The sequence below is a fragment of the Buteo buteo genome, chromosome 3 (genome assembly GCF_964188355.1).
Source record: "Buteo buteo chromosome 3, bButBut1.hap1.1, whole genome shotgun sequence".
Classification (NCBI taxonomy): Eukaryota; Metazoa; Chordata; class Aves; order Accipitriformes; family Accipitridae; genus Buteo; species Buteo buteo.
In genome coordinates, this window is record NC_134173.1 from 73,988,070 (window position 1) to 74,015,696 (window position 27,627).

A 27,627-nucleotide genomic window follows, 5' to 3' on the forward strand; every position below is an offset into this window, starting at 1 on the left:
TGAACTGCCCTAAATTTTGAGATTTTTGTGATTGTACAAACTAATGAAGTACTGTGGAAGCCAGTGAAATTGTGCTTATTATTTCCAGCAAAATGCTGCCTTTCTATCTTTTATAAACAGTCCCGCTTTCCTTTCACTAACATATCTGTGTGTATACACATACACATATATGGATATACATACACACACACACACATACATAAAATCTACTAAGCTTTATCAACAAACTACAGAAAACAAGCGGTAACACTCTTCAGGATAGCACATAACTTTGCCAGATACACTTCCTCATTGCACCTCATTTAAAATTTTATTTTCCCAGATACATACTTCCGAAACTTACTCCTTAATGTTTTTTTTGTTTTGCTTTAATTTTGGGGGTTTTTCCTCCTTTTCTTTCTTCCCTGAACAAATGCCTTACTTTCCCCAATGGTCTACTGGTAATACTTTGTTAAGGAAAAGCACATAATATCTAACCCTTCCCCCTCATGTACTCAAATTATTTCTACTGCCCAAAACCAAGTAATAAAGAATTGAAAAAATGCAGCAATCTCTTGGTGGGAGACATTCTGGGGATTCAACATTGATAGACAAAACACTGACAGACAACTGAAGATCAGTTACAGATTCAAGTTGGTCAGGCAATTAGAGACATGTTATTTACTCTAAAATAAAATTACAAAGTTGTCACTTGTAAATGAGATGAGTAATTTAAGGGCTCAGTCATGTTCAGTTCCATGAGAAAACATATCAGGAACAACAAAATTAGAGTCAATATAGTTTGGGGTTTTGTCATTTGTTGTTCTTTTTTTTTTTTTTTTTTTAATAGCACAGAAACAGTGGGAGCACCTCACAGCTGATGCAGAATTAACTTTGGTGAAATCTGGAAACAAACTTCTTTGTATGGTATGTTATATTGATACATGATGGGCACGATCCTACCCACAACACATGATCAAGTGTCCACTGAATGGCTGAGATTCCGGGGTGCCCATAGAGCACAGACCAGATCTCCTTTTAGTCAAGTACACAGCAAAGAAAGATGTGCAATTTTACATATACTGGCATGAGTGAAGCTTCCTCTATTCATGGATTTAAAAAACAGGAAAAGCTGATAAATAGAGAATAAAGTCCACATTAAATGTATTTTTTTTTCTGACAGGAAATCTAACCTAACAAAGCAAATACAAAGAGCACCAGCCGGGGGATTAGAAACTCCCAAGCTTCCTTGCTGACCTTTTCACAATTCATGCTTGCCAAGCACGCTCAAAAACCCATAAAATGGCCAGAAAAGTTTAACTTTATATTTCAGGGACAATTCCTAGGCTTGCCCAGGTTAGTAAATACCTGTAATCCCTGCTGATGATTATAGTAGTTATTCCAGCAGGCATTTTAGTTGTGCTTAGAGACTGGGGGGGGGGCGGGGGGAGAGGGTGGCAGACAAAAAACAGTCAAACTAAAGCAGGCCAGCGCAACAGCACATCCAAAGTGGGGAGGAAGAGAAAACCTGTGTACTCATAACATGTAAAAATGAACATGTGCTTTAATACAGAATTATAATGCAAATACTAGGCTCTCCAAAACAACATATGTAGGTTGGTTGGTTGAAGAGTAGCCACAGGTAGTTTTAAGATGCAAATGGTGAGGCAATCCATGGACAAATTTAAAGCAATTACTCTTTTGAGGATATTTAGATGGGAGGAAGGGAGAAACCAGCCTTCACCTTGTGCTGTGGGTCCACTTTCTTAGCACTGCCACAGGCAAAATTCCCAAGACTAGTTCTCACCAACCTCTCACACCTCCAAATGCAGCGAACACCCCTGTCCTTGCTCCAAACCAAGTCCAAAGCCCTCTGATACGGAGGGCTGAAACCAGAAGTCAACTTGAAGGAACTGCCTCCCAATATTCCCCTTTTGGGGAAGGGGCTGACGGACACGTGTGGGGTGGGGGATCTGCAGGGGGCTGTGCCACAGCTCTGGCTGCACTCAGGGGCCCCTCGCAGGGAAGCCAGAAGGAAAACCAAGAGAGTATTATTTAACTGTCACGTTAACAAGTGCTTAATTAGCAGTTTTGCAAGAAAATGTTTCCCCTTGCCTCCTTATCTCATTTCCACAAGGGATGGGGTAGCTGGCACAGCGCTGATGGCATTTCTCTTCCATGTAGGCATGACAAGCACCTAACACAAGGCTTTCTCCTCACTTAAACTTCCCAATGCTCCTTTGGGTTTGCAGATCTAGTCTAGAAAGCACACAATGTTATTCTTGTCATTTTACAACTATATGCTCACAGAGAAGTGCATTCAGCATGCCTGCACAGTGAAGCCCCTTCCAGGCCACAGCAACGGCAATAGTGTCTATGGATCTATAATACAAGATGTAGTGAAATGTTTCCTGAAAAGCAGCCATCTAGCCTAGAACAAAACCCTATACGTCATGCTTTTGGAGGGAGCTTTGTTAAATTATGACTGAGAACTGAACAAAATTTTCAGGATTTTACCCCATTCAGTTATTAGTGAGCTTATTTACTCAGTCGCTCACCATTGCTCAACAAGAATTGGCTTCCAGAAAGTCAGAACTTCAGCAATCCTCCCTGCCATCAATAAGCTACAGTAGTGTCTACACCCAAAGATTAAGGTAATGAAATTGCAGGTAGCATATAACCCCAGCAAACTTGCTTCTGAGATGCCAACATCCGTAGCATAAAGCCCAGTTACTTTTAAATAAAAAATAAAAAAAGTCTGTAACACTGCTATGAAACCACACCAGCGTGTTGTGCTTAAACAGGTAGTATTTCTGTCAGCAGAGTGGTTAATTATAAAATGAGGAAGCTTGTTTGCATTCACTGTAAACAAAATAAGATGTATTAACACAGTTTTCTACAGTTTCATTTCAGGTCATTTAAAGCACCTTTAGTCTGCGTGCACTTATTTCAAGGTTGAGTTATGGCCAAGACTTTGCACATAACTGACACTAAATACTAAAATTGTGAACATACTCAAGTTTGGGGTTCGTTTTTGGTGCTTTCTTTTGTTTGGGTTTTTTTCCCCATTTTAAAGTTTATGATGATCTGAGCAGGGAATATAGTATTTTCACTGTTACAGTCTCGTGTCAACTTATCTAAAAAATATGTTAAAAAAATATTACAATACATAATTTTTGCCTCAGATTCAAAATATATTTCAAGCACCTTCATGTCATTTTCAGCAAAAGCATGACATTTTTCGGCCAATAGCTAAAGTACAAAAACATTTTTCATTTGGAAACAACAGTATACAAACTCAGCAAGAGAAGGGACAAGTTATAGAGGGAGTCGCTGCTATTGAGTAACCCTGCACAAAAACACACATGCCAGGTGTGCGATTTGCCTAGTCATTTCTGATACCTCCTTAATACCTTGCATCAACACAGGCCACATCTACACCTTAGGAAGACAGAAGGAGTGACGAGCAGCTGTCCAAGATCACAGTATGGCACCGCTAGTTCTCCAGCAAGAAAGAAAACAGTAAAAATACAGTTTGTTTGGGAGCATTTTGGCTGCTTAGTAGTAGGTTCACTTTAAAAATGAATTCATCTGCAGAAGAATACAGGAGGTAGCCTTTAACTGCATCTGCTTGCTAACTAAAGAATATTACAAAACCACCTTTTGTAGTGATTTGGCCAAGCCATTACATTCATATTATCACTTCAGGCAAAGAAACAACACAGAAAAAGCAACTGGAACACACTAAATGAGATAAAACAGGACTATGTGCCACACCAAGCACATGCAAACCCCGTCCCCCATAACTCTGGATTAAAACTATCTCAGAGGAATGCATCTTTCCAGTTGTTAACCCTCAGAAACAGGAGGCAAAACTTGCTGTTTCACATCCTAACGCTAGACGACGGGGCTGGAGTTTGGGTCTCCCCTGTCCCCAAGGATTACAGAAACAAAAAGCAATTACTGATGGATAGGAGATCGATGGCTTTCTCAAGTGGGCAATCAGAGAGGCAACACTCTTGGATCAGAGCATTAGAACGTCTACTTCATTTGACAATCCCACACCCGTGGAAGAACAGAGAGCAAGACATTGTACCTTGGATCCCAAAGCCCTATTAGTCCACTAATTCTGCCACACAGACCGGTTCTTCTTCATATGATACAAGAATCAGATGCTGGAAGAAGCAAGGAAAATGCATGATAGCTACAGTTGATAGTCCAGATATTACACTAATGCTATTAGTGATCTGACAGTGATATGAAAGATTGGCATTTGAACGTTGCACAGACAACAAGCACACTGGTAGCTTAAAAACTGTCTTGTATCCTTACGGTGTGGGAGAAATGTGCATAGAGAAGAGAAGGAAGAAATATTTTATAAATACAGATGAACCCTATTTCCACTGTAATAAAGCAACTGTGCCCTTGGATTCATACAATAATGCAAACAGAAAGTATAACAACATTTAAAAATCAAAGCTCATATCTCAATACTGTAAAGTACGTATTCCTAAAAATAGAAGAACAACAAGGAATGGTATCCACAGCATTTCAGTATTTGCTATACATAGCACTATTTACAGTATTTTCAAACAGCTACAGCAGATGCAAAAAAGAAGTCTTACAGTAAAAAGGGGGCTTAAAAAAAAATAGTCAGTGCAATTACCTTGTACTTGAAGTTTTCCTTAGAAAAGACTGCATGTATGCATCAATAAGCATGTTACCAAACGTAGTATAAAAGTAAAAAAAAAAAACCACAAACAAACAAAAAAAACCTACTGTCCTGCATTAGAAACTGAGAAAGCCATACTGGCAGGACAAATACACAAAAAGAGATGCTACTGTAGGAGAAGAGTATTAAAAAAATAGGAAAAAAATGTGATTTTATTACACTGGTATTGAGTGTGAAAAATACTGAGAAATTTTTTTACATTCCTTTATTTAATGTGTAAAAGATACCTTTTTTTAAAAAAAAAAAAAAAAAAAGTCCCTTATGGGTTATTTATGCCACCAGAGATGCTTACTGGATTACGTCAAGAGACAAGTACATCCACCTAAATCTCCAAAGGTCCCAGTCCTGCGTTTCTAGTACTTATAGTCTTGAATAAGCATGACCTGGAGAACCAAACTGTTCTCACTTCAAAATATCAACATTCTTCCTCAAACAGAAACAACCTGCACATACACTAAAGAACTTAGAACAATCCACTAAATTTGGCTGGGGGGGGTGTTAATGCAGACCTTCCTCCTTTCCTTGCTTTCAAATGTTAGAGATTAATTGGCATGAGAAAGATTGGGGTTTCTACAGCTGAGACGCACACGACCACTGTATTTGAGGAATCTACTGCTGTGGTAAAGAAAACAGCACTGGCAGCAACACGCAAAGCCCTCGAGATCACAATCTTCTATTTAATAGAAAGCCTTTGTACACATACACCTATGACTTTAGATAAAAACTTCAGAAGCATCTTAACTCAATTAGAAACTTCAGTCTTTTCAGAAAGTAACCTGGGCACACAAAAACCTAACCCCCCCCACCTACCCTTCAAAAGTTTAAATTTAAAATCCTTGTGGAAATACTGTCTCTTGTCTTAGTTATAAAAATTATCTACTAACATCTGAACACGACTTATGTTAAAAATGCAAAAAAGCTGCAGGAGTTATTGATAAGAGTCAGAATTAAAACTAAACCTTCGCAACCTTTTTGCTTTTACAATCAGGAAGCATTGCCTGGGGGCCTGGATGAAGATCAAAAGTATTTATTACGGATTTCTTGTTTTAAGCATAAGTTTCCTGTAAGTTTTCCATGCTGGCTCCAGCAAATTAAGACACAACACCTTTCCCTAACAACTGGGGTAAACAACAAACTCACCCAAAACTTGACAGATCTAGAAACGAGGAAATTAATATGCCAAAGCTTCTGTAACATGAAGATCATAGATGGTAATTCAGCAAGCCAAGAAGGGTTAATGAAATATTCTAACCCAAACTAAGCCAAAATAAGGAGTTCTAATAAAAACAAGTGATCTCACTCCATACATCAGTGTATATATATAAACTAAAAGTGTTAAGATTGCATAGGTCTATCTTGAATGCCAAACTCATATAAGGCAGAGACAAATCCACCTACTTCCAACATTTCACAATAGGATGTTTCCTCCTGAGGATCAACTCAGCTGTTTCCTGGGTGCTAGAAGAGGTGGAGTGGACACGTTATTCTATTCAGCCACTGCAGCAGAAATTTCCAAAACCAAGCAAACCTAATTATTGCATTATATTTTGTACATTTAAAAAAAAAGACAACTTTTAAGTATTTTCTGTTTGTTGATACTATTTTTCACCTCCCAACAGGAGCATTTTGCACTTGCTGCTGCTGGTTTTTGGGGGTTAGCCACAGAAGCACATGCTTTCTGGAGATGTCCGGTCCAGCACCCTGCCCAAAGCAGGTCCAGCAAGCCAAGACTACGTGGGGACCTGTCCAGCCAAGTTTGAGCCTCTCAGAGGACAGAGATTCTACAACCAGTTTCAGTCTTTGAATATTGTTGTTTCAATAGTGTTACCATTTCCATAAAAAAAAAAAAAAAACCAAAAAAAACCTTACAGAAAACTAAACCATAGCAAGCACCTCATTAATATCCGTTCATCTCCCAAGCACACTCCTTTAAAACAAAAGAAATACTGCAGTACTGGCAGTGGTCAGTTTATCCATCACACTGGTCATGCCTGCAATGGGAATAAGATATTTTTGTCACTGGGGTGCAATTACTATCAGTTTTCAGACTGCTAAGCACCAGGACCGCCTGCACCGATGGCTAAATTCAAGCAAAAAGTCATTGCCAGAAACATAATGGAGAGTGAGAGGAAGGGATGAGGTCCTGCCCAGTGCTCTTCTGCAATGAGAGTCACGCAACTCCTTTGCACAAGCTCAAAAAAAATAAAAAAACAACTGCCAGAGGGTAATGCACATTTGGTTATTGCTGACCTGAGCTGCACAGTGACTTAGTGGTTATAACTGTCTACCTCAACTGTGACTTCAACATCAGGAATGCGTGTGAGATAGAGACATCTTGAGCTTTGTGTTTACCTGAGATATCGCTGTTCTTACAAAACACATGGGAGGTAAGCGGGGGGGGGGGGGGGGGGGGGGGGGAAGAGTAGGGTTTTAGGTGTTCATGGTGGGTTTTTTTGACGGGACATTTTTGAATACGTAGTTTATATTAAAAATATTCCCAGAAAGATAGCTGCTGGACTTATAGCATGTTGTACATTTCAAAGTATATACTTAAACATTTTTTAGAAAAATGCTTTAAATTATTCACTAATTCACCACTTGCGGGGGTGGCAGGGTAGGGGAAAGGAGGGAGAAATCAAGCCATAAAGAATTAGCAGTATTAGAGGCTTAAAAAGACCTGTAAGAGGTAAAAATGTCCCTAGCCTGAAATGCATATAACCATCCCAAGTTCTTCATGCTCAGGGAAGGAAAGCTACACAAAATTTCTGTTCATTCCAACAGGATGCACAGACAACAGCTATGCTCAGATGAAGGGTCTGCCTAATACTCCTCACAAAAAGGAGCTGCAACGACTATTGCAGCCCAAAGAATACATCCTAAACAGGATGCAGTGAAGTCCCACAGTCTGCTTCAAAAAAAAAGATTTGAGGTCAAGACAGATTCCGCCCTCCTCGCCCTATATGACCACCTGTGTAAGTAATTTATTCCAGATCTGCACAGAGAGGAAAGAGGAGGATGAATTTCACATCCCAGAAGTCTCTGCATAACGAACGGCAAATAAACTAAATGGCATCTGAAAACGGGTGATCTTTTTTCCCATTTGTTAAGAATAATTCACATAAAATATTTCTTACGCAATACTCCACCACATTAAAATCTTCACTGAAATATGAAACCTCTCAAGCAAACACACAGAGAAGTGCAACATACCCATCATGGAAAGGTTTTGCAGTTTAGCGGTACTTCAGGGAATGTATGTACAACCTGGCTGGAACACAGAAAGGCAGACAATGCAACCTGGAATTTGCTTTCTGTTATACCAGCATAATCTAAAATCTGGATTTACAAAACTATGACCAAGAAGGAAAATCTGACCCAGCAGCCTAATCACCGAATTAGCATAATACAAGTACAATTAATGTATTAATAGGTTTTACATTGTTATTTCACCTAAACAACACTGACAACCAACACACTGCTACAAGGTGAAGATCTGAACTTGCACAAAGTTATGTACCTAAAACTCCTGACGCAGCAAAGGTTGGGCACTTTCTAGCTTATTCAACAGCAACTGGTTATAGTCTATCCTCTATATGGCACAGACCTCTGTATTGGTTAAAGCTACTCGCCCATCTCTGTGGCTAGAGGTAAATATATTCAAAACAGTGACTGAGCATCTGCTAAGAGAAAAGGGAAAAGACAAAGCAAAAAATCAGTGGAAGAGAATGAAGTTTTTAAAACCTGCCTCTTAGCATGTTATTTCAGTTATCCTATGAAAAAATAAACAAAACCAAGTCAGCATAAACAAATTTCCTGGGCTTTTTCCATTTTCTTCTAAACCTGCTTGTGGCATCATAATTAGTGCAATGGTTTATATATGTATTATGGTTTTTTTATGAACCCAGTGTGCAAACTAACAGAAGCGTTTGTCTAATAATTATCAGTTTTAATTAATGCTTCTCCTAAGAGAATGGCAAAACTCTCACATTTACTATGGACCATATGCATAATGAAGAGAGTTTCACCTCCCTTCATAAGTAAACTTCAATTTCCTAAGATTTATCTTTACTGCATAGATTCTCTGACTTTTGTCTAAATTACAAACAGCGAGCCACTCCCCTCTATTAGAGCTCCTGCTTCACCAATATTCAACATATAAATAAAATATAATTGTTTTGTGCTTGAACGAACGTAGAATGTTGGTCTTGTGTGCGTCTCTGAACTGCACAGGTAAAACCTGCTATGTTGTGTGCACGCTTAAAAAGCCTTTCTACAAACTGCAAGCTATACAATATACACTGTATGTATCTCTGAACTGTCACAAAGTCAGTTGCATATTTTTGCATTTGAATAGTAATGTCCCCACAATAAGGTTTTAATTTCTAAATCCAAAGCATTCTTGATATGTTAACAGAAGTATAATGAGCACTCCTTAGTAAATAAAAATAAATAATAGCATCTAGTCTATCACATTAATACTGTGAAACATATATAAAACTTACATTAACTCAAACAGTGAAAAAGGATTGTACTGTATTTATCACCACAGACCCGTATTCTTTAGAGACTTTGGAAAGTAAGTGTCACAGTCCTGTATGACAAATTCTAAAGTTAGCTGTCAGTATGATTTAAAAAAAATTCTTTACATTTTTTTTTTAAATGGCACGTTTTCTTTTGCCAATCTAACTGGACCTATTAAAAGCTTAGGTACAAGTTCATTCTCTTAAAATTCTTTAGTCTATGAAAAACATTTTCAAATGCAGCACAATAAAAAACATTCAAGAACAAGCTTCAGAAAATACATTTGCCCTTAGACACACAGAGAATAATCTTTGTAAGACAGTTGAAAACCAGAATTCTGTCATTCTTTTGAAAATAAGAATTTTGTAAATGCATCTAGAATAATCAAGGCTTCATAAACAGTCAAAAAATGCTTTGCTTTCCTTTGTATTAAAAGCTAATTCACAGCATTTTAGCCCATCAAACTTTAGTATTAAATAGATCTTTCCAATTTATTAAAAGCAATTCAACGAATAGCAAACTGAATGAGGAGTTTTGTGGGTTGGGTTGTTGTGGATTTTTTTTCCCTAAGCCCTGAGATCACAGCTCTTGATTTAATTATAAAATATGGGTCTGTTTTATACCAAGCAGCTTAGAGATTTTTGGCAAACCACATTTCCAACAATAGTGGGGGTTGGTACAAGAATGCAGTTCATAATCAAGTCTGAAATTCTGGACGGAAGGCTTTCTTGCAAATGGGAAAGAAAAAAAATCAAGATGCATCACTCATTGCTGGCTGTCACTGTAGCTTGGGCAACTGTTGGTCTAAGTGCAGCTGGTCTCATGTGAATCCAACTCTGTATTGTACTGAGTTGCTAAACATTAAAACATGTCAAGCAAAGTACATAGTGCGCAATGTGTCCTGATGAACTTGAACTGCTTTAGCAAGTGCTTGATGATCTCTGCCATTACTCTGACCGGAAGTGTGGCTTCCTTCAGCACTGAAAGAGAAGGGAGGTTGGGGGGGCAGGGGGGAGAAAAAAAAGAAGAAAAAAAAAAAGAAGTTGGGGAGGAAGAGAAACCCTATTTAATCTGCCTCTCCTTGCATATAAAGTTTTCATATCATTCATTTCTTCTGAACAGAACAGTCAAAAGTTAATTATCCTTAAAATACCACTGAAGTTCTGAAACAGAAAGAAAAAGCACAGAAGCATACAGGAACATCTTCTGGTTTATTCCACAATATAATTCAGTGGTAAGACCAAATTTACCCTCAAACTGCTAACTGAGGGTACTACTGACCTCAGAATTAACAAGCCTACTTCCTTCCTGCTTTCTTTCAAATTCTGTAATAACTCAAAACTATGCAACTCACCTATCGTGTTCTTTATCCACCAGATGATACCTGGCTCTGAAGGCAACCAGGTGCGCGTAATATGCTGGTGCTGGGATGGAAACGGAACGAGTACAGCGTACATATGTATGACACAGCTGGTAGGTAAGAATCTGCAGTTCATCTGAAGAGAAACGATTGTCATCCCAGAGGACATGGTAATGAGAAGGTCTGCTTGTTCCCTGAAGGCAGATCACACAGGACGTCAGCATTTCAAAAATATCTCTTTAAATTTCCACCTCTGTAGGTGAACTGTAGTATAACCAGATGCTTCCTCAGAAATCACATGTGAGCAATTCTACATACTTCAGCAAATTTTTCCTTTAAAAAGGCAAACAACCTCCCTCCTTGCTCCCCATATAACTAATCCCTTTGCATTTCTGGATAGGATCGCGTTTTCTAGAATTTCATCCCACTTACTGAAATTAAATGATCTTATTGAAATGCACTTTCATCTTGTGAAACTTCGATCTGACCAAAAGCCATCATATAAAGTACCTTTAGGCAAAACATTAATAGCTAACAGCAAATCTAACTTGTGCCCCTGTTGAATATGCTTTTTTTGAGAGTATTACATTTTGACTTTCAGTACTGTTGTTGTTTAATAGCTTCTGTTTCTGACTGGGAAGAAGAAATCTCAAGAAAATGTGGAACTACAATAGTGCTACCTAAAATTATTTGTTGTTTCTGAGGAACTGGATGCACATTTAAAGAGAATTTAATGCAAGAGGCAGCTATGTAAAATAGTCCAACTACCTTGCTACCATCCAAAGCAGTACACAGACAGGAGAGAAGCACAATAAAGTGAACGCCCAAGGTGTGCTTCATAACCGCTTAGTTTCATTTTTTCTTTTAGATTTTAACAACAGAAGAGCACTGTGGATGGCACAGATGAAAAGCCAAAATACATAGATGGAAGTTGTACCATTTTTCTCCTGGGCAAAGAAAGCAGGGAAATACCAACAGCCAGTGTTATCTTTGAAAGTTACCATCCCACACAAAATGCTGTACCTGAATACCGGCATGACTACACAGGTAAAAGTCAAACTCTGATGGATGGGTGATTTTTGTGTCCACTGTGGTACCAGCTGGAATGTTTCCACTTTTTCCAACCTGCGTGAACAGAAAATGCATATATAGTAAGGCACACAAAGTTTTTTCTTTTCAGCTGTATAGAAAGGAAAAAAAACACAAGAAAAAAAAAATCTGTAAAAAGCAGTAAGTCAAGAAAGAATGAGCAAAACTGAAATTTTGTTAAAACTGAAAATCTGGAGCATCTTTACAACAGAGGAAAAAAGACAAGCTGCAAAATCTTCTTAGAAGTTACCTACAAAGATTAGCTTTTCTGATTAATGTAAAAAGAATTTCCTGCAACTGATTTGTCAAATTCTTTTCATCTTCCCATTCCAGGGCAGGTTATTCCTCTATAACTTTTCTTGCTTAAGCGTGAAAGAGGACAATCCATAGTTGTAAGACAGGCCTCTTCTTCCCTCAAGAACACTTTACTTCAAAGTAGAACTTAAAAATACTCTTTACTTTAAAGCAATTTAGCAACTGTAATCATAGCATGTTATCGATATAAAAACCACCTTCCTGTCAGCATTAGAAGTTATTAATTATTACCTTGAAACCTAGTGGGCTTCAAATGCTCATACAGAGAAGCCTGACAGAAGGAAAAAGAACATGAAAAACCCTGTATGTGAACAGAGGTTAGGAACTCTTCATTTACAGCAATGACTCCATCCTAGACTTGGGGAGTCTCCTCTCCACCCAGAAACGTGGATCAAATATTTCTACATGTACTTCACATATGTACAATAATAATTATGGAACTCATAAACAATTCGAGATGTTCAATACTATAAATAATGTGTTGTGACATTTGATATGCCCAAATCGAACTCCACCTAAGACACTAGACACCTAAGATAACTTAAAGGTGGTGTTAACAGAAAATAAAGTATTCTTGAAGTGTAGGGTTCACTTTACCTAACAATTTCAGTGTCTACTGTGCAGACGTCTACATCTCAGCTGGTAACCCAAGAGTCACTCTGTAGTCAATGGCAACCAAACTAGTGAACTTCCTAGCACTAGGATCAGATGAAAGGTGTCTTAAAGTGCGTTCGGAATACTAAACAGATCTCCATTCACAACGAAGAGTGCCTGAGGTAACTGTTCCAGATATAGACATCTACATTATAAACCCTACACTACTCAGATCAGTCTCAACCCTTGAGGATCTTGAGACAGTAAAAAAACTGAGAAGAAACCTGAAAACTTTGATGAACTTAAAAAAGGATGGACAGTCTTGTTGAAAGGCACATCCTGCTGACGTTTCATAAAAGCTTCTTGCCAGTTTATTATATGGGACAGAAAATGAAGGTTTTCCTTTCCAGGCAGAAAGATCTCACCCACTATGTTATGTAGTTCTTCAAAGAAGACTTACTGCTTAAATAAGCAGTAAGTAACAGGTAACTTGGCTGCCTGCTAGATACTTGCCAGTCACAACTAGAACATACCCGTTCATTTTTATCTGTACAGAAGAGTCTGGTGTGATGCCTTTTCTGCACAACTATAAATGTAATTCCAGGCTGGTAATCCTTTTCTAGTTTAATGCATGCTTCTCTGATAGCCAGCAATTCATGATGGAGAACCTGAATCATAAACATAAAGATGTATGATAAGTATGAAAGATAAGAGTAACCTGTAAGATAGCTATCATGTTCCTTCTTGCATTGTCAAGAATAATGAGATGTCAAAGCATGCACGATCAAACCTTAATTTCTTCACTTAATGAGAACAAATTAGATCACCAGTTTCCTGAGCCAGGCAAGAGCTGGTTCCATATTTGTTCAGCTCCAAGCATGAGGCTTAGACTAATAAGCTGTATGTCAAAGTCTTTTTAACTGTCAAATACAAACGAACATTTAATTAGGCTGTTGAATATACAACAGCCTAATTATTTTTCAAACTAGTACAAGGGATAAAATCCAGAATTGCTCAACTGCATGCTCTTTCCCAGCTTTGTGAAGTCTCATGCAGGACTACAGGCATCAATAAAAACTGAGAGAGAGGGAAGTGCAATAAACCAAAAAGCAATGATTTAGGATGTGGGTTAATTATAAATTAAAAATTCAGTGAAAAACAGTGATAAATGGGAAAAAATATCAGAAGTTCATACAAAGATTATTTTAGTAATTCAAGTTTACTAAGTGACCTTTACTCCCTTCCCCTTGGATTCTGAGAAGTTGACTAAATTCTGTGTCTTAATTTACATATAATAATACTGGAAAGGAAAGTGTATGATAGTATCTTTAAAATATATAGAAAAATATTTCATAAAATATAGTACTTGTAAGCAAACAAAAAAATACAAGAAAGTATTTGTTGAATTTTGTCAGGGATTAATTCAAAGTGAGAGTGTGAAAAAACAGCATTTATTAATCCTGGTTAAAAAAAGCAGGAAATTAGCTTACACTTAGTTTTTCTTTATTGTCCAAGTTCTATGGGATACAGTTTGACTAATTTATCTGGAATTGGCCACAGATGTTGAACATATTCAGGTGCTAAAACTATACTTTATAATATTGCAAAGGGAATATTTTAAAGGGGAAAAGTATTAAATATGAAAACACTTTCCCTGCTCTGCTTGGTTAGAATCTAACAAATTTGCTGAGGGAAGATTTGTTGAGGGTATACTTCTTTTCATAACTCCAACTACATAAAACTACATTACTACCAGAAAACTACATAATTAAAATCTAAAAAAGAAAAATATAACCTGTTGAAACTGCCCCTCAGAAACACCATCTCTGTAGAAGATTATACGAGTTGGTTTAAATCTAGTTGATTTGTAGAACTGAATAAGCAACTCCCTGACCATGGCAGCCAAATCTTGGATGATTTCTTGGCGGTGCTGCTGGACCCGAACAGTGGCACAGTATCGATTAGGATGAGCATCCATACTTCCTACAACCTGTTGAAAAAAATGCTTAGTATCAAACCAACCTTAAAAGCACTTTAATAAAGGTATTTCATCGAGATAACTGCACTATCTTTTTAACAGTATCTTGTAAACTAAGGGGTTGACCTAGCAAAGATGTAGACAAAATCATAAAGTGCTTGGAAGACCTTTGAGTTTAGTCTACCTGTGGCAACATACCCTGCTTAAAGAGAAAACTTATTTTAAAAGACTAATTTCCTATTTGTACCTACATACAGTTAAAAACCAAATACAATTTGGAGCAGTGATACCATGAAACCATAGATTTAGGTAGGACTGCAGCACAGGAATTTGAACTCTTGAAGACCAAGTGTATTGGTTTTATGTGGCAAGGTTTTGGTAGCGGGGGGGGGGTTACAGGGGTGGCTTCTGTAAGAAGCTGCTGGAAGCTTCCCCTGTGTTCGAGAGAGAGCAAGCCCATACCAGTCGGCTCTGAGACGGACCCGCCGCTGGCCAAGGCCGAGCCAATCAGTGATAGTGGTAACGCCTCTGTGATAACATTTTTAAGAAGGAAAAAAGTTGGGAGAGTGAGAAACAGCCGCGGGAGAGAGGAGTGAGAACATGTAAGAGAAACAAGCCTGCGGACACCAAGGTCAGTGAAGAAGGAGGGGGAGGAGATGCTCCAGGCGCCGGAGCGAAGATTCCCCTGCAGCCCGTGGTGAAGACCCTGGTGAGGCAGGCTGTCCCCCTGCAGTCCAGGGAGGTCCACGGTGGAGCAGATCTCCACCTGCAGCCCGTGGAGGACCCCACGCCGGAGCAGGTGGGTTCCCGAAGGAGGCTGTGACCCCGTGGGAACCCCGCGCTGGAGCAGGTTCCTGGCAGGACCTGCGGATCTGCGGAGAGAGGAGCCCGTGGAGCAGGTTTCCTGGCAGGACTTGTGACCCCGTGGGGGACCCACGCTGGAGCAGTCTACTCCTGAAGGACTGCACGCCGTGGAAAGGACCCATGCTGGAGCAGTTCGTGAAGAGCTGCAGCCCGTGGGAATGGCCCACGTTGGAGAAGTTCGTGGAGGACTGACCCCGTGGGTGGGACCCCATGCTGGAGCGGGGGAAGAGTGTGATCAGCCCTCACCCTGAGGAGGTGAAGCGGCAGAAAATAACGTGTGATGACCGTAAACCCCATCCCTGTCCCCCTTGTGCCGCTGGGGGGGTTTGGTGGAGAAATCCGGGAGTGAAGTTGTGCCCGGGAAGAAGGGAGGGGTGGTGGGAAGGTGTTCTGAGATTTCGTTTTATTTCTCATTACCTTACTCTGGCTGATTTGTAATAAATTGAGTTAATTTTCCCTAAGCTGAGTCTGTTTTGCCCGTGACGGTAATTAGTGAATGATCTCTCCTGTCCTTATCTCGACCCGCAAGTTTTTGTTATATTTTTCTCTCCCCTGTCCAGCTGAGGATGGGGGAGTGATAGAACGGCTCTGGTGGGCACCTGGCGTTTAGCCAGGGTCAACCCATCACACCAAGTTGCTCTCTGGCACACTGTGGATGAATCCATAGAATTGAAATGGTGAGGCACCACAGAAATATCCACACCAAAGAGACACTGCTCGCCAAGGGAAGGGATTTTTCTGTTTATGAAACACCAAAATTCATATATTGTAAAAGTGGCATGGGACTTAAAAAATAATCAGACAAACAAAAAAAAATATCAGAATTCCATATGTCAAATGTCACAAGTAAGCACATCTCCACCTGGTCTTCCCTGAACACACGTGTGTAACATTTTAAAACAGGTATTTGTTTATTTAGCATCACAGGCTAAGACACTGAACATACTGTCACCAAAGATCTTCATTATTAAATAAGCCAGAGCAGCCATTACAGGTGTTTGACATAACACAAGTCAAAGGCCATTCCCTGTACTTAAGGAGTACCTTTCCAAGAGATTACTGCATTTTGTGTTGTCAGGAAGCTTGAATCCCCCAAAACCACAACTGAGCTAGCTTAGTTCCCTATCAGTAACGGATAGATTCTTACCATTTTTAACTGCTGAAAAAGCAGATTTAAACATGCACCAGCTCATTACAGGTTGCTGACAAATAACAGCTAATAGAAGAGCTCCTCTGAGTATTAATAGCAGCTCAGGCATATTACAAGCTAATACACACATTTAAGTAATTAGTATCAGAGCAAGCTCTCCAAAGTTTCATTAGATTCCTGCACAAAAATTATTATAATAATACTATAATTAGGCAATCAGGAGAAATGGACCACAAAAGAATTGAAAGTAATAAAATGCATTAGAGTTGAGCAGCAGGAGAGAGCAGGGGTTAAAGATCATTATACAATTTACTTACTGCAGCAATGGAAGGTTTTTTTCCATCTCCAGCTGGCGGATGAGTTACATCTGCACCAAGGAATATGACAGGCTGTTGAAATACTGGTGGTCTGATAAAGAGAAAGCAAGTTTGTAAAAGCAGCAAGGCTTACGCTTAATAAAGTGCATTATAACTCAAGTAAATAGCACTCTATACTCTTGCAGTAAATTAGTCAACAATTTGCACTTGATCAGAGTTGGTCACTCGTACTATGACAGTAATTAGAAGTTCTGATTAGGGTTCTCATACTAAATACTTAGGCATATTTCTAAAGCATAACTAATTGCTGCTTTTCATTAAAAGTGAGTAAAAAAAACACCACCAAGCTTCTTTTTTTTAACTTGGAGAACTTCAGCCTTTATTAATTAAACCATAGAAAAGAATAACAGTTGATTCCTTAGCAACAAATGGCACCTGAGAAAATTAAACGACTGTGCTCGTATACAGATGCTACAATTTCATTTCTGAACAAAAAACTAGCGTTGGTAAGGAAATACAAAAATTGTGGATATCATAGGTTTGGGGTTTTTTTTTTTGAAACTACGCTTCAAAGTTTTAAACAAACCTTTAAGTTAAGATATTGATCCACTGCATGAAGAGTGGAACACCAACACACTACATTGGAAGTTTTAAGCTTCAACTCTATTCCTCAATAAAACAATTTTAAATAGGAAATCTTAGGCCATGAGAATTTTTTGGTGTTTTAGGTGGGTGTGTGGGGGAATGGTTATGTAGACAGATTCAGCTGTTTTCAGACCTTCTCTGAAAAGGAATTTGAAGGTAATTATAACAATGTAACTTAGAATGCAATCATACAAATAAAAAGCTGTTCTATTCCCATCCCCTCAACCAACAGAAAATAATAGAGAGTTCTGTTTTAAATACCCCAAACCTGCACTTTTTCAGGACATGTAGGTGTGTGTAGTTGTGCCATACTTTTCCACCCCTTAACTCCATTTTCATGGATGCATCGTTTATTGGTATAACAAGCAGAATTCAACTTTCTGGCCACATTGTTGTCAACACATGCCACTTAACAGAGACTTTATGTTTATGAATCCAGCATATAACTACTTATATGATGTGTGTTTGTTTTGTTTCCACAGCAGCATCTTAAACTCCTTTTTGAAAAACAAAAATAAAACCGAAAAAACAACAGCAAAAAAACGCTGCGCCTTTTTGAAATGCATGCTCTGTAATACAATGATTTTTTTAGTTGCTTTAATAGGAGTCTCCAACAAGCACATTACCCAGGCTGGGTATATTTAGTTCAATAAATAGAATTTAACAAGACAGACAAAATATATAAACCTTCTGATAACGTGTTCTTTTTTTCCCTCCCTAAGTACTTGCTGGATTATTTTTCAGCAGCTGCCATCTGACTAGCCTAAATACAAAAGTGAAAATTTCCTTATCTGTGCAAAACAGAATGTTGACTTCTTTGAAACAGGCTCCCAAGAACGATGTAGCAGGTTATGCCCTGAGCTCTCTCCACAACTTGAAAAGCAATGATTGTAAAACCACCATCTTTTTAGTGACTTACAAACCTAGTTGTTCATTTTGATTAAAGTAACTTTATATATCTTTATGCTAGCCTTCTCTAGCCTGCACAGGTAAGACAAAACAAGCTGTATTTTGTTTGTTCTTCGATAAGAATTTCTTGTCACTGATTTGTCAATAAAATTCATGAAAAGTTTCAATTTAAGAACATTTGTTTTAAGATGATACACAAACCAAATTTAGTCTTTTACAGCAGGGTCTCTCCTTTTTTTACAAATAAAAAGATACATATTTCACTCCCATTCACCTATATGCAGGACTTCAGTGACATGTCAGATACAGAACTCAACAGTATCAAAGTAACTTGACAGAATACAGTCACAGTATAACTAAGACTTATCAATGTAATAAGAAATTGCAGGGTAAACTGGATCTGGAAACCAATTAAGAGTTTTCTGCTCCCAGCTTTTGGTTTTTTAAATGCCTATGTAAGTTAAGACATACCCTCAACAAAATGAAGAACCTTGACCACAATTAAATGATAAAGGAAAAGGCACTACTATTCAAGATGGTCTCTATTTGCTTCTGAAAACTCACAAGCAAATAAAGTATTTTAAACTTTTCATTCAAATGAAAGTTGTATACTTCAATGGTCAGATTGCAATAACAATATTTTTATTACAAATTTCAACTGGAACAAGTATTCCTCTCCAGTCTTTGTAACTCAACTTGCAGGACTATCTATTAGAAGCCAAAGGCAGTTCATCTGAAGAGTCGCTTATACTACTGTGCTATGACTACAAATAAAAGCACCGAGTTATCTTAATATGACACACATTCTCTTTACAATACAATACCCTCTTCCTCTCTGAAAGACGGCTTACCTTCCCTGTGGCAGTAAAATATTATTTACGCCTCCTAATTTGACATTTATTTTTAAGCAAAGGTTAGACAGAGTTTGCGGTGTTGTTCTTTGCACATTTTTCATCTGAACACACTGTGTAGCCATTCCCAGCACAGTGTCACCAACACGCTTCACTTCCGCTGCAAAACAAAGAAAAAACCAAAATATTTGCATATTGCAAATCAAACAATGTAGGTGACATTAATTCAGTGACAATTAACTACACTTAAGAGTTTTAGCAGAGTGGTCATTAAGCTTAAAGAAACAAGAAAAAAACCTAAAGCCCAAGCCCAACTCCAGCCTCCAATAAACCTCCTCCCAGTTCTGTACTGTTCCACCTGCCAACTGCGCAGTGACTGGGTCCTAAATGTAACTAAGGGCACTGTTGGCTTATTTTAACAAAGATTTTTTTAAAAAAAATTACACTAATTGTAATTTTAGAATTAGTGTTTTATCATCAGCATGGAAAAACTTTTGGCTAATAAAGTAGGTAATGTGGATAATATTAGGATGATGAGCACTTGTTTCGTTATTAAACACTGGACTAGTAACGCAAACTTAATAGTAACATGTTGAGTAATATTCAGCCAACCAGTTTATCAGTCCATCACTGCAAGTTTATCACTTGCATAAAAAGTGGCCAGTTTAGCAAAGGATGGCCCATAAAAACTCCAAAACAAACTCGTTAAGACCTGTACTATTCAAAAGGTTAAAACAAATCCTATTGTTACCAACAAAATTGAGACTTAAAGGCTTGAAGAAAGCCATACTCTTACACTCAGGAAGAAAAGAAATTTAGGCTCCAAGACGGGGTCAGAGAAGATGAAACCCCCCTTTGGCAACAGGAGAGGAAAAGGCGCTTTTTGAGGAGCAGGGTGAGAAGAGGAGAAAAGACAAGACAAGAGTATGGAAGAGCGCAGGGAGAAAATAGAGAGAGATGATTAGAGGGGCAGAAAGAACTATAATTAAAGATAATGACAAGGAAAGCAGATGATTGTGGTACCACATCCTCTCAGTGGTTAAGAGTCCCCTTTTAATGCCAAGCAGGAAAGTGAAAATGTCATTTTGCACTGAATTTCTACTGAACAAATTAGAGACGAGCCACTTCCTTTGCAAGGCTGAATTCAAGGGGGAAAAAAAAGTACTATTTTGTTAAGATTCCTTTTTTAATCTCTCTTTTTATCTTATAGGATATAATTTGGGGAAGAGAAAGTTAGGAAATTATTTTCTGCTGTATTAAATTGGTGAGAGTGAGTGATGGGATAAAACAAATCTGCAGCTGCTTGGTAGATCTGAGCCACTAGAGAAGAGAGAGTCCATGAAGCTATGGGAGAAAAATAGTGGCTGGTGCTGCAATTAGGCAAGGTAAGTGAAAAAAGGAGGAAGGCAGGATAGGAAAATGAACAGTCTTGCCTATAGGAAGAGCTAGTCAGAACCAAAATGCATGGTTACATGGTTCTTGAGGTCGTTACTTCTTCAATCACTTGGAATTTTCAGCACATAAATTACAGTAAGAATATTTTAATCCACTGCATATCAATTTCATCAATTTCACAAAAGCCCTGGTTTAGCTTTCTCACTCACAAACTGCATCTCAAATGCAACCAACAGGAAGAATGTGGAAAAGCAAATTAAAAGCATAGACAAAAATAATGAAAAGAATATAAAACATCACACAGCACAAGAAGAATAAAAATAATTTATAGCCCATTTCCTAAATGGAATTTATATAGTTAAACCAGAATCAAACTTCTCTCTTTCAGATACTTCACAAAAAATACATGAAATTGTGACTGAAACACACACACTCATGATTTGCACTTACTGACCATAGACTGGCGTTTTTCCTGGCAAAATTACTACAACAAGCTGCAGCCCAGTGTAAGTGTTCTTGAGATGTCTGAACATGGGCTCCACACTGTCAGCTCCCTGCGCGTATTTACAGAAGCACGGCTGCCCCTGGATTGGCATTCCTGCATCTCTGGAAATTTTCCTCAGTTGTTCTGTAAAGGACCTAAAGGATGCAAATAGATTAGATTCTCACGTAGCAAAATCCATCTTGATTTTCATTCTAATTTTTAATGTAACAATCCTGTTAAACTTGCAGAGTTGCGCTGTCCTAAAACCTAGGAATTTACCCCAAATACATCTTGAATTGACTGTGCCTATGTAGTCACTGAAGGAAAGACGGGAAGATGAGGAAATACACTGTATAAACAACACCATTACTAAAAACTTAATTTCCAAAGCAAATTCCACCTTATTTGATATTTCTACAAGATACAGTATAAGCTACTTTTTGCTAAAACACTGCAACAATGATATTTTGGATAGCCCGCTCTACCATACTTCCATGTGGTGTCACAGTGCAGGCTTATTGTCCTGGTTTCAGTTGGAATACAGTTAATTTTCTTCTTAGGAGCTGGTATAGTGCTGTGTTTTGGATTTAGGATGAGAATAATGTTGATAACACATTGATGTTTTAGGTGTTGCTAAGCAGTGTTTATATTAAATCAAGGACTTTTCAGCTTTCTATACTGCCCTGCCAGTGGAAGCTGGGAGTGCAAAAGAAACTGGGAGGAGACAGAGCAGGGACAGCTGATGCTAACGACCCAAAGGGCTACTCCATACCATATTATGTCATGCCCAGTATAAAAATTGGGGGAAGTTGGCTGGGGGTACTGCAGCTCAGGGATCAATTGGACATCAGTCAGCAGGTGGTGAGCAACTGTATTGTACGTCCCTTGTTTTGTATATTCTAGTAGGAGGAGTAGTAGCAGTATTTTCCCTTCCCTTTCTGTCCCATTAAACTGTCTTTATCTTAACCCACAAGTTTTACTTTTTTTTCTCCCCCTGATTATCTCCCCATCCCACTGGGAGGGGGGGAGTGAGCAAGCAGCTCCATGGTGCTTAATTGCCAGCTGGGGTTAAACTACAACACCTGTAGAGCAGAGTACTTGGTGTGGAAGGGACCAACATCCACACTACATGTGTTTCTGGGACTTTTTTGTCCGGAGTGGCTGTAGTCTGGTGGGGTGGGCTGAATGTCCATTATTGGCTGAAGCGCATCCTCTAGTCCAGTTTTATGGGGGGGGGGGGGGGAAGGGGGAGGGTGGAAATCCACATTGTACACTCAGACTGCTCCTTGATGCAGAACATGGTATGGCAATCGGTGACCATCAAGGAGCATCACTTCAAATACGCACTCCTGATCCAAACTAAAAGACTAGTGCAGATGCACCCAGAGGTGTCCTTCTTTCTTCTTTGGCACTTGGTTTCATGACCAGCACAGTAAACATGATTCCAGGTAGCAATGCCTAACTGACATAAATGCTGACAAAGCCCTTTTTGTTATTTTGGAGTGGATGCCCCAATAGGTGTCTAAAAAGTTGCTTGTCTTCAAAGGGTGCCAGATAATAGAGTCTTACCCACTGAGAGGGTGTGAAGATTTAGTTTCTTCCAAACCTATTGTTAACTTCTATGAATCATAACAGTCTGTGAGCTTCAGCCCTGCAGCTTGTGGCTTCTTGCAGAATATAGGCACATTAAGCATTTTCCCTGGCAAAACAGGCACTCACCACTATAAGCAGAAAGAGTCAGTAGCAGAACATGCAAGTCTAAAAATGCAGAGGTTTTGAGCCTTTAGAAGTCCATCTCTAAGTGTGGTGTCTAAGAGGAAAGTTTCTTTCCCTGTTCTGGAGAGGTAAAGCAGGATGATTTTGAAGACTTTTAGGGATTTTGAAGGTGTTTACTCTGACAGATCTGCAGTAGCCAAGTTCCAACTTGCTCAACAAGATGTAACAAGAGGCAACAAGATTCAACTGGATGCAGCCATATTCCTAGTATGAAGGAATCTCCTTTCATGGTAAGGAGAAACTCTAAGTCATCAAATAATATTATTTTGGCTCATTACGTTGAAGACTTCTGCCTCTCTCTCAAAACTGACTAACTTCTCCTATGCAGCATTTCCACTAGAAGCAACAGTGTGGAAAGGAAAATTCTCTGGCAGAGTAGTTCCTGCCATGTACCTGGAAAGAACAAGTCCCTAGCTTTACACAATGGGAAGAAAAGCAAAAGATAAGACTCCCACTGTTCGCTCACAACTTGTTAGGGAAAAATTCCCGAGCTATTTGGCAAATTATCTAAAGGAACACTGTTATGGCAATACCATTACTATGAAAAATTGCTGTCTTTCATTCACTTTACAAAGGGCAGCTGAGTCACCTGCTAGGGCAGCTGTAAGAGCTGCACTTGCCCATGCATGAAGGGAAGGCAAATGCGTGCAAAAGAAGGAATTAAGACAATCCATCTACACAAGCATGCACGCTTTCCCTGATCTGAGAACGATAGATATCACTTTTAACAATAGTCTTTTCAACAATCATGTTCCATCCAAATTTGAAAGTTTCATTCAAATGCTCAAAGTCAACAATACAACTAGCCCTATTCATCTTGCAAATACAGCAACTTGCACATGATGGTAACTCCAGAGGGTAGAAAGTTTTAGACAAAAGTTGGATTGCTTTTTTAAATTTTCCTTTTAAATAAGTTCTGCACAAATAAATCTATTCTGTATAACCAGGAAAAGAACCTAAGATGACATACATGTTAGCTTTCACTCTTGACAAATAGTGATAAACACCCATCAATTACCTCATTTCAGTCATCTTAAACTCTGCCCTAAGGCCCCACTGGTCAGAAACCTGCCATATAGCACAAAATGCTTTTGGTAAGTCCGATTTGGAGGATTTCACGATTAGCGTTGAAATCATATTGGCATCATTCAAAACACAGAGACAGAACTTCAAAAGCATTGTTAAAGATGTACTGCCATATGTTAAACAACTCAACAAAATATATATTCTACATAAATAAATAAATGAAATTATGTTATTTCCATAAATAATAAAATCACCATTTTATGAAACACACTTACTTCAGATGAACTTCAGTGCACTGGCGCTGGGGAGCAAAGCACGCAATTGCCCAAACCTTTATTTCAATTCCAGTGTGAAACTGTTTATTCCTCATGTCCCAGACTCCTTGAACTGGTGTAGCAATTGCTTTATTCTGGAAGTGGAAGGAAAAAAAACCACAAAACCAAAACACTAATGCAAAAATTGATTCATGCTAACAAAAATCAGTTATGCTTCCAATTCCGTCCAACTAGCAGGCTATTTATATTCTCAGGTCTTTCTCTCCACTGTTCAAACATCTATCCTATCTTATAAAGATCATTCTATCACTGTAGCAAGACAGCTTGCTATCCAGGTAAAAAATAAAGCTCATAAAAATAAAGCTCATGTTATTCTTTTTTATTGTTGATGGCTTCCTTTGGTTGTATAAATCAGCAGCAGAGAGAAGTTACATATGGGTAGTAAGTCATACTAATGCTTGGTATGTAATGTTAACAAGAACGTACATTTCTACAGTGACTTTACAACCACTCAGTGAACTTTCCAAAAGCAACTTAAGTATTATCAGTATTTTACAGCATCACTAAGTAGAGGCAAATAGTGGTTCAATGTCACTCACACAATTCTAGAAAAAATGTGAACAAGCTGACAAAAGATGATCAGTTATTCAACTTTGACCTGTGCAACACTTTTTTTTCCTCCCATCAAGCAGAGGTTACTGTGATGGGTTATTTAGAGGACAAGGGATATAATAAGATGACTAAAGTAATTCTGGTGATGTTAATTACCTTAATAAGTATTAGTATCCCGTAGATGTTTTAGACAAGTTACCACGATGTCTGCCTTCTCATTTAGCAGCAACAGCTAAGATTTATAGAAATTTTTCAGGACACACACACAAATTTGGCAATTCATTTTGCAGAGTTGTGTCTGCTGAAGGCAGTACCTCCCCCACTCCGACTTTCCATCATTCATCTGCCATTAAGCTCTTGTTCCCCCTGTTCCCCTGCTGCCAGAACAGTTCATGAGAGCACTCTCCGTAATCAGGATCAGGCAAAGACAGCTGGGTTATCTTAACCTGTCAGTGAAGGAAGGTTTGAGCTAATATGCCCAATTTTGTCTGAAGAGCTTTAGGTAAAAGATGCAAGATCCTTTCCCATTGTGGGTTTACGGAGGTAGCAGCCTGATTTGTGCATAGGAACAGAAATATCATCAGAAGCCTCCACAAATTAAGTTATCCCAGCTACCAAAGCTTTCATCTTGCATAAAAATAAGACACATTATATAACTGATAGAAAAATCCTTTTCTCAAGCTTTTTTTAAAAGACAGTAGGAAGATTATGTCAGAAAGGCCATCTGAAAAGCCATTGTAAAGAAAAAACCTGTGAGTAAATACTCCAACAGGAAGACACGGCTCTAGAGAAAAACATGTTGATAAAGATAACACCTTAAGATAGCTGTCCTAAACACAGCTGCTCCACCCAGGACACTCAAAACCAACCAGAAGTTCAGGAAGATTTCAGAATTAAGGGAGGAAAATGTGAACAGTAATAATTGAAGTTGTCTCTGTTCTTCTCCACACATTGATTTAAACCACTATTGGCAGGTTTCCTCTTGCAATACACAGTAAAACAGTGTGCAAAGGAAAAATACACAAATTTTTCTCTGAAGTTTACATAAATGCACTTTTAACCTAGCTTTACTTTTGGAAATAAAGAAACAATTGAGGGAGATGCAAAATGGCCAGTACATTTAAGGACTTTCAAAACTTACATGTAAGTTCTAAACATTACCCCTGTGATGACTTTATCCCATTACATCCAACATCATTAATTTAAAACAACCATATTACAGAAGTTATCGCAGCTGGTAATGGAAGCTATCACAGATTGTACAGTATCTGTTCAACATACCCTGCCTCCATAGAGGATTGAAGGAGGCTGTAGAACTCTGCCGGTCACATCTGTCATTTCATCTTTGACCATTATTCCAAATTCACGAACATAAGGGTCGGTATTAAAACTGGCACTCCGCATCTGAAATTAAGAGGAATTAGGTATTTCTTGCAGAAAAAAGAAGTTCTTTTTATAAGATCTAAAACTTTCTGGGATAACCCGTACTTGGGCACACACCCCTTATATATGGGTGATGCCACACATCCAGAGCCTCTGTTAATTCCACTTAAATGGAATTGCCTCAAAATTTGAAATAAATCACCAAAAAATCCACTTGAAAACCTTTTGTGAGAATGTATTTCTCTGATTAATGGAGAAAGGCTTATAGAAACATATTCGTAACCTGTGTGTAGTGCACAAACTATTCAGTATCTGCTAATGGCAAGAGAAAAATTAAGTCCATTACTATGCTTCACTCATCTTCAACAGAACACTCACCAATTTGCTAATCTCTTCTTGACGGTCAGGTGCTGATCTGGCAGTTGCTCGAATCATAGTGGAAGTTTGATTGTCGGTGAGTTTCTTTATGCATCTTTGTCCTGCCACTATGTTGCACACCTAAAATATCCCCCGCACAAAGGAAGTTAAAAAACACAATGCAACTGGTTTTTGGTTTGGGCCCACACCCCGCTGCTGCACTACTCAGTTTCTCAGTTTCTAAAATTGGCTACTCAAAAAACAGTCTGTCAACATTTGAGCCTTTTCACCTCTAACCCCCTTCCCCCATTCCCAGAATACAGTATTATCTAAAAGTTTACTTGCCTCCAGAGGAAGGTATGTGTGTTTCTGCTCCTGTCCAACTTGTAAACATGGAAGGTGAGGATAGCGTAAAACTAATTTGTGCCTGTCCTTAAAATACTGAGCTACAGTGCATTCAACTGTTTGTCCATTCTCCTGCTGAAGTGGGAATCTATTGGAAATCAAATATGAAAATAAGCCATTACTTTATGTAGAATACTTTCCCACATTTGCTCAATACACTTGGCACAAGTTAAGCTCACTGATGATTTAAGCTATCTTGCTGAAATGATGTAAGTGTACTTCTATAATTAAGACTCCACCATTGGCACTACCATGTGTCTTCTAACAGTACCACAGAAGGCTATTTCTCTAACGTTGGTAATACCTGAAGTTGTAACTTAAGTTTCCTAAGAGTGGGTGCCTTCAAGACAAAGACTAATGTTTTCTGCTTATTTGGGAGACTTGCAGTACTACATTTTATGATATGCCACACACAGAAAATAGTAAGCCTACTCTAAGAGTTGCAAAACCAATTATTGCTTCAGAAATGCATTTCTGTCTGTACATTACAAGCATATCTCCATATATGCACACACATTTGCATATACTCACATCAAGGTGGCACAAATATTGTCTTTTCATTAATATAATACATCACTGAAAGAGCATGAAACAAAACCCAAACAATTAA

The 27,627-nt window shown here is 38.5% G+C and overlaps 1 protein-coding gene across 6 annotated transcripts in view; it reads right to left on the minus strand.

Moving 5' to 3' along the window:
• The window catches only part of AGO2 (argonaute RISC catalytic component 2), a 70,160-nt gene that overhangs the window by 6,502 nt on the left and 36,031 nt on the right, over positions 1 to 27,627 (minus strand). For 4 of the 6 annotated variants that reach the window (XM_075024027.1, XM_075024026.1, XM_075024030.1 and 1 more), the window contains 11 exons: positions 26,958 to 27,105; positions 26,634 to 26,753; positions 26,154 to 26,276; positions 24,261 to 24,394; positions 21,154 to 21,338; positions 19,305 to 19,464; positions 16,900 to 16,990; positions 14,386 to 14,580; positions 13,124 to 13,258; positions 11,616 to 11,717; positions 10,587 to 10,786 (listed from right to left, as the gene is read on the minus strand). In XM_075024027.1, coding sequence (XP_074880128.1) covers positions 10,587 to 10,786; positions 11,616 to 11,717; positions 13,124 to 13,258; positions 14,386 to 14,580; positions 16,900 to 16,990; positions 19,305 to 19,464; positions 21,154 to 21,338; positions 24,261 to 24,394; positions 26,154 to 26,276; positions 26,634 to 26,753; positions 26,958 to 27,105 — 1,593 coding nt within the window. Of the gene's footprint in view, positions 1 to 7,111; positions 10,213 to 10,586; positions 10,787 to 11,615; positions 11,718 to 13,123; positions 13,259 to 14,385; positions 14,581 to 16,899; positions 16,991 to 19,304; positions 19,465 to 21,153; positions 21,339 to 24,260; positions 24,395 to 26,153; positions 26,277 to 26,633; positions 26,754 to 26,957; positions 27,106 to 27,627 lie in introns of those variants that run through there. The other 2 variants (XM_075024029.1, XM_075024028.1) reach the window with 1 other exon arrangement.